The sequence below is a fragment of the Piliocolobus tephrosceles genome, chromosome 1, assembly GCF_002776525.5.
Source record: "Piliocolobus tephrosceles isolate RC106 chromosome 1, ASM277652v3, whole genome shotgun sequence".
In the NCBI taxonomy this organism is placed as follows: Eukaryota; Metazoa; Chordata; class Mammalia; order Primates; family Cercopithecidae; genus Piliocolobus; species Piliocolobus tephrosceles.
The window spans coordinates 23,753,771-23,760,894 of record NC_045434.1 but is presented as its reverse complement, the minus strand read 5'-3'; the positions used below and the strand labels follow the sequence as shown (position 1 = coordinate 23,760,894).

General features: G+C 49.9%; 1 protein-coding gene across 1 annotated transcript in view; it reads left to right on the top strand.

Moving 5' to 3' along the window:
• Positions 1–3,915, top strand: part of GPA33 (glycoprotein A33) — a 37,984-nt gene extending 34,069 nt beyond the window's left edge. Inside the window, exons 5-7 of the mRNA XM_023207016.1 lie at positions 929–1,048; positions 1,651–1,783; positions 2,283–3,915. Of these exons, the coding sequence (XP_023062784.1) occupies positions 929–1,048; positions 1,651–1,783; positions 2,283–2,415 (386 nt within the window). The 3' untranslated portion in view covers positions 2,416–3,915. The remainder of the gene's footprint in view (positions 1–928; positions 1,049–1,650; positions 1,784–2,282) is intronic.
• The last annotated feature ends 3,209 nt before the right edge of the window (positions 3,916–7,124 follow it).

The window sequence follows — 7,124 nt, the reverse complement described above, 5'->3', positions numbered from 1 at the left end:
CACACACTATACACACACCACACATCACACTCCCATCACACACCACACACATCACACATCACACTCCTATCACACAGACTATACACACCACACATCACACTCCCATCACACTATATACACGTCACACATCACACTCCCATCACACACACTATACACACATCACACATCACGCTCCCATCACATACACCACACACACCACACATCACACTCTCATCACACACACTCCTTTTGCCACATACACACACCACACACACTCCCACCACACACAGACTATACACACGCTACACATATTTCACACACACCACATACCATACACACACTACTCTCACAGAGCAAAGCACACACACACTGCACACCACTGACACACCACACACACACTGACACACCACACACAGCACATAACATACACACACCCCCCACACACTTCTCTCATGGCAAAAATCCAGAGATCAGAGCTTTTGATTTCCAAAGTAATAATATCTTCTGATTAGAAAGCATTTTCATGTAATACCTAATGTGTATTATGTTTCCTGAGCACTTACTACATATTAGTATTCTTTTGTGGGCTTATATTTATTATTAGTACCTCATTTTATGCTCGCAAGTACCCTGTGAGGCAGGTACGATTGTTTCTGATTTTAGTTGAGGAAATGGAGGTTAAATGAAGCTGAGTTACTTGCTAAAGACAAATTAATAAGTGGCAGAGCCAGGTGTCAAACCCAGGGTGCCTGGGTGAATTCTAAGCACTTCACATTGTGGGCTCTGCCTGGTTTCATCATCCTGCAGCCCTGGAGGTGGAGATGGGGGTCTGGCCTGGAGAAGCTCAGTGGCAGAGTTTGTGCCTCCCTAAAAGTCCAGACCTCCCGTTCCTGGCTGTCTCCACTCCACTGTGGTGCCTCTCTTCACCCTGACTCTTCTTCCCCTGCAGCCTCAGGCCAGCCTGTCTCCCTGAAGAATATCTCCACAGACACATCGGGTTACTACATCTGTACCTCCAGCAATGAGGCAGGGATCCAGTTCTGCAACATCACAGTGGCCGTCAGATCTCGTAAGAGCAGTCTGGGGAGGGAGGGCTGACAAAGGCCACAGGATCACTGGTGGTGGTCCAGAGACCACCGTGAGGAGGAATAGGGGAGCCTCTCCAGGGCCACGCACCTGCAGGGTAGCTGTGGTGACCTAGGCAGGATGGACTCTGTGCCAGGCACCTCTCACTCTGAGGCCAGTCCAGTTCCACTGGTGTTTGGAAGTGGAACCTAGGACTGACTTCTAGGACTGAGAGGCTTCGTCAGTCCCACCTGCCTAGAAGTCACTCAGTGGGCGTGGAGGAAGTACCCAGGGCAGCTGCCGCAGAGTCTGGACCACGTCCTTCTGGAGTGAGACATCACGTCTAGCTTAATGAGCTGGCTGAGCTGACACCTGAGGACTTTTGCAGAGCCAGGGTAGCCTGGAGAGTGTTAAGATGTGAAGTGGTCTATATGTGTCTGTCTGCACCTCCATCCGGAAGAGTATTGCTGGGCTGGTCACATTCCTCCAAGACCACGCCTTTCATGGAGTGTTACCAGAAGCCGGCAGCTGCTGCTCCCCTGGCTGGGAGGAGGCCCGGAGCTAGCTTAGAAGCTTAGCTAGTGCAGCTGCTCTGTTCTCTTGCAGCCTCCATGAATGTGGCCCTGTATGCGGGCATCGCGGTGGGCGTGGTTGCAGCCCTCATTATCATTGGCATCATCATCTACTGCTGCTGCTGCCAGGGGAAGGACAGCACCGAAGACAAGGAGGATGCAAGGCCGTGAGTGTCTGGGCTGGTAGCCTGTAGGAAGGGTCTGGGGAGACTGGAAATATGCATCCCAATTCCTCACAGCCTCTTCTACTTGCAGCCCCCATTTTGTGCAGTATATCACCCCCACTTTGTGCTGACAAAACAATGACCTGCCTAACCTATAAAACGTGCATTGCAGCCCCAGGACCTGCCTCCCAGGCCTGTGGTTTTCCAGTCTAGGAGTTCAGGGCAGGGCTTCCTGCGGCATGACTAGAGCCAAGTGTGGCCTGGAGCCCCTGTCACGGGGCCAGTTCCTCCTGGGCTGGTAGAGCCAGCCTGTTCCTGTAACCCCCTCAGCTCATGCATGGAACAAGGGTGTGGCACCTTTACTGTCAGCCCAGCCTTTCAGCCCAGTGTCCTCTGCAGCTGGTGGGTGGGGAGGAGGTCTGGAGGCTGCTCATGAGGACCAGCTCCCTTGCGGGTCCACCTGAGAGCAAATCCTTCCCCTCTGTCCCCCGCTGCCCTGCAGGAATCGGGCAGCCTATGAGGAGCCGCCAGAGCAGCTGAGAGAACTTTCCAGAGAGAGGGAGGAGGAGGACGACGACAGGCAAGAAGAGCAGAGGAGCACGGGGCGTGAATCCCCAGACCACCTCAGCCAGTGACTGGGGGCGGCAGCAGAGGGCGGCGGAGGAAGGGTTAGGGGTTCATTCTCCCGCTTCCGGGCCTCCCTTCTGTCTAAGCCCTGTTCTACTGTCCCTCCACCCCAGACATTGATGGGGACATTTCTTCCCCAATGTCAGCTGTGGAGAACATGGCTGGCCTGGTAAGGGGGTCCCTGTGACTGACCCTGCTGACCTCGCTGTCCTGTGAAGTAACCCCTCCCGGCTGTGACACCTGGTGCAGGGCCTGGCCCTCGTTGGAGACCAGGCTGCAGCCTCTACTTCCCTTGTGGTTGGCAGGAGCTCCTGGAAGCACAGCACTGAGCATGGGACGCTCCCGCTCAGAACTCTCCAGGGAGGCGATGCCAGCCTCGGGTGGTGGGGGCTGCCCTGCTCACCTGTGTGCCCAGCACCTGGAGGGGCACCGGGCAGAGGGTTTGCATTCCACACATTTTTGTTGAGTGAATGAAAGAATAAGTGAGTATGCTTGGGGCCCTGCATTGGCCTGGCCGCCAGCTCCCACTCCCTTTCCTGCCTCACTTCCCATAGCTGCCAGTATGTTCCAAACCCTCCCGGGAAGGCCACCTCCCACTCCTGCTGCACAGGCCCTGGGGAGCTTTTGCCCACACACTTTCCATCTCTGCCTGTCAATATCCTACCTGTCCCTCCAGGCCCATCTCAGATCACAAGGATTTCTCTAACCCTATCCTAATTGTCCACATATGTGGAAACCATCCTGTTACTTTGTCCCACATCCAATCATAGGCCACAAGGCACAGTCCTCTGAGCGAGTGCCTCTCGCTGCATTAGAGTGCCAGTTCCTTGAGGCAGGGCCTGGGCCTCATGGCTTTTGCTTTCCCTGAAGCCCCAGCAGCCAGCGCCCATCCTAGTGGGCACTTAAGCTTAATTGGGGAAACTGCTTTGATCGGTTGGGCCTTCCCTTCTTTGGTCTCCCTGAGATGATTTTAGACACAAGGATGACTCCCACCCAAACCCACATATTCATTCAGTGAGTTAAATATGAATTGATTTAAAGTGAACACACACAAGGGAGCTTGCTTGCAGATGGTCTGAGTTCTTGTGTCTTGGTAATTCCTCTCCAAGCCAGAATAATTGGCATGTCTCCCCAAACCACGCGGGGTTCCTGGTTGTTCCTGCATCCTGATACCTCAGCCCTGGCCCTGCCTAGCCCACTCGGGCTCTGGTTTTCTGGTGGGGCTGTCCTGATGCCCTCCCACAGCCTCCCTCTGTTTGTTGAGCATTTATTCTACTCTTGAGAGCTCAGGCAGCGTTAGGGCTGCTCAGGTCTCATGGCCCAGTGGCTGGTCTTGCCCAACTGCAGTTTACTATTGCTGTCTTTTCTGGATGATCAGAAAAATAATTCCATAAATCTATTGTCTACTTGCGATTTTTAAACAAATGTATATTTTTATATATATTGTTAAATCCTTTGCTTCATTCCAAACGCTTTCAGTAATAATAAAATGTGGGTGGAAATTCTTATTTCTTTTTTAATGTAGATTTTGTTTGCAGCAAGATAAAGCTTGGGTCTCATGGGTCATCTCTACTCACCATAGCACTCTTCTGCTTCCTAGGGGAGGCGAGACAAGGTAATGGAGTTGAGAATCCTGGGGTCCCTCTGCTTGTGGCCGCAGTAGGGTCAGACAGTGCCTCTAGTGGCTGCTGGGAATAGGACAGATTCCTGTCGGCTAGTGGAGGTATATTCCAGGGGCCTGCAGTGTCAGGACCCCAGGAGGCCTGGGCGTCAGTCCACATGCTTGACGGAAGATGGTGGAGATGCTCTAGCCAGTGCTGCTCCCTATGATGCCCCTCCTGAGAAAGGGGCGGGGTAGTCCTCTTGTTCTGTCACAGAGAACTGTGATGCTTCCTCCTCCAAAGCAGTTTGGCTCCACTGTCGGCTTTTGGCTTTGACATTGACTCTCCTGAGAGACATTCAAGGTCTGTTCCTTGGTGTCCTTTCCTGTGCTCCCTCCTGTCCCAGCACTTGTCACACAGTACTGTGTGCCTATTACACCTGTATACAGTTCTGTCTCTGCCTCGCCCTGTAAGATTTGTGAGGACAGGAACTGTAGCTTCCTTATGGCCTCGCATGTGTTGACCCTTGACAAAGGTTTGTTAAATGAATAACATTTGGTATCACAGTATCTTGCCCAAGGATATCTCCTAGCTCTCTAGATACTCTGAGGTGCCTTCTAATCCTCACGGTGCAAGGTTCCACGTGCATGTTCTTGAGGGAGCCACGGAAGTGGAGGCAGCCATCTTCCCCCAGGCTTGACTTGACTTCTCTCTGTCCCTCAAAGGACTCTGAAGGTTCACCTACCTTAGCTTCAGGCTTAGGGAAGAAAAGGAGGGAAATCGAGACCCACTGCATTAATTCAACAACAAATATTTTGTGAGCATCTACTTCATGCCAAGCAGGGTGCTGGTTGCAGAGTATATATAAAAGTCACCAAGACACTATTATTCAGGAGGAGCTAAAATCTAATGGAGGTCACAGACATAGAAACATAACGATGTGAGCAAGAGAAGGGGCTACAGGAACACAGAGGAAGGCCTGAGTAACTCAGCCTAAGGGAGTTCAGGAAAGCTTCAGAGAGGAGGTTGCATTTGGGCTGCATCTTGAAGAAAAATGAGGAGTTTTACAAGTGGAAAAGGGCTGGTGCTGACATTTCTTCTGTTCTCCAATGCAGGTTTCTGTTACTTGAATGTCAAATCACATTATCACTCAGTAAGACTATGGTTTCCTGCTGAATTTATTTAAGTCCACAGACTCTGGGAATTAGACTGTTGTAGGTTCTTCTACAATCAAAATTACTCCAGCAATACAGTCTCCTTAGAATGTCAGGCATCCCTTCCCAAATGATGGTTTCCAGTTGCTGGTTCAAAGACTTTGTGGTGTTTTAGAAGAGAGACAAAGGCTACCCATTAATTGAAGGAAGATTGTGTACTAAACCCTTATTGAGCACTTGAGGCAGTTTTTTTCGTATAATCCCCACTCACAGTTTCAAATACTTGGGCATATGCCAATGTTAGGTGTTCATGTTGTCACCTAAGGAGGGACTCTGGCTGCCCAGAGAGGAACCCAGGAACTAATACACAGGTTGGTAAAGTAGCCACTCTTCAGGGTCTTGTTATTTATTCATTTATTTTTAATTTTACTTTAAGTTCTGGGATACACGTGCAGGACGTGCAGGTTTGTTACATAGGTATACATGTGCCACGGCGTACCTCTCAACCCGTTATCTAGGTTTTAAGCCCCACATGCATTAGATATTTGTCCTAATGCTCTCCCTCCCAAAAAGTCTTGTTCTGAAGCTGCTTTTGTGACACAGTGACAGGACCTCAGCTCTCACATGCAGAGCCGTATTAACCAAGCTCACAGTGCCTGATGTGCCATGCTTATAGCAGCAGCACTTGCTCTGGGCCAGACACTGTTCTAGGCCTTTTCCATAGAACATCTCATAATCTTCACACTATGAGATAAGTGCTATTATTATTCCCATTTTACAGATGAGGAAGCTGAGACACAGTAAATTTAAGCAATTTGGATCAACACAGAACGTCAATTTGCTATTTATAGCTGTCAAGTAGACCAGCCTTTCTGTCCACCTGACCCAGGCCATCTCACACCGTGGGCACTATGCCCTCAGTTGCTTACTGGGCATGAAATCAGAACAAGAGAAGTCAGCTACCATCAAGGAGCTCTCATCCTCGATGGCAGTCTGTGTAAGTAGGTGTCATATCCCCTGTGGAAATTCTGGAACATTCTCTGGTCTTGGCCCCATCCCTGGATATTCTGGCTTGAGGCCCGGGGCATCTGCAGAAGTGATCCTATTGGTAAGTCTGGTCCAATGGGGAAGGCCTCTTTGGGGACGCTTGGCTATTGAGTTTGCTCACCGAGACTGCCTCTCCTCAGGCAGGTTTCCAGGAAGACCCAGCCTGGTTTCTGTCTGTGATGGTCCTTTGTCTGCACTTCCTCAGCTCACCATGTCATCCCTTCCTACAACCTTTTTTCTCATGCATACACTACCTTTATATTTGCTAAAACTTTCCTCCAGCTCCAAATAACTCTGTTAGGTCTGGGAACCGGTCTTTCCTCTTGAGGGGATACTGAATATTTCTGCTCGGATCTAGGATTTTAAAATTTATCTCTAAAAGGCAATCTTAATTTCCCTGATTTCCATGTTGTTGAGTAAATTTTTTGTTTCAAGTAAGATGAGCTAAACTGCTATAAAAGTGGACTAAAAAGCTATAATGGCTCAAATACAATAGAAGTTTCTTTCTCACACAGGTAACAGCTTTTGAGACAGACTCAGGGGCCCAGTCTTCTGTTTATCTCCAACTGTTTACATTAGTGGGTCTTCTATACTCAAGGGCCTGGAAATTGTCTGCAATCAGCCAGCAGAGAGGAAGGAGAGCACAGCAAAGGTGCAAATGCTTCCTCAGACTTGATCCAGAAGTGACCACCCTGATTGTGCCCACATGCCATTGGCCAGCACTAGTCACAAGGCCCCACATTGTGCAGGGAAGGCAAGGAAATGCAAACTTGTGACCTTATTATATGTGCTCAGGAAGAAAAAAACTGGCTATTGGCTTCTGTCACAGTTGCCTCTTCCTAAGTTCCATATACCCTCTCCATTTTACAGATGAGGAAACTGAGGCTCAGAAGCAGAAACTCATTGGAGGCAGTA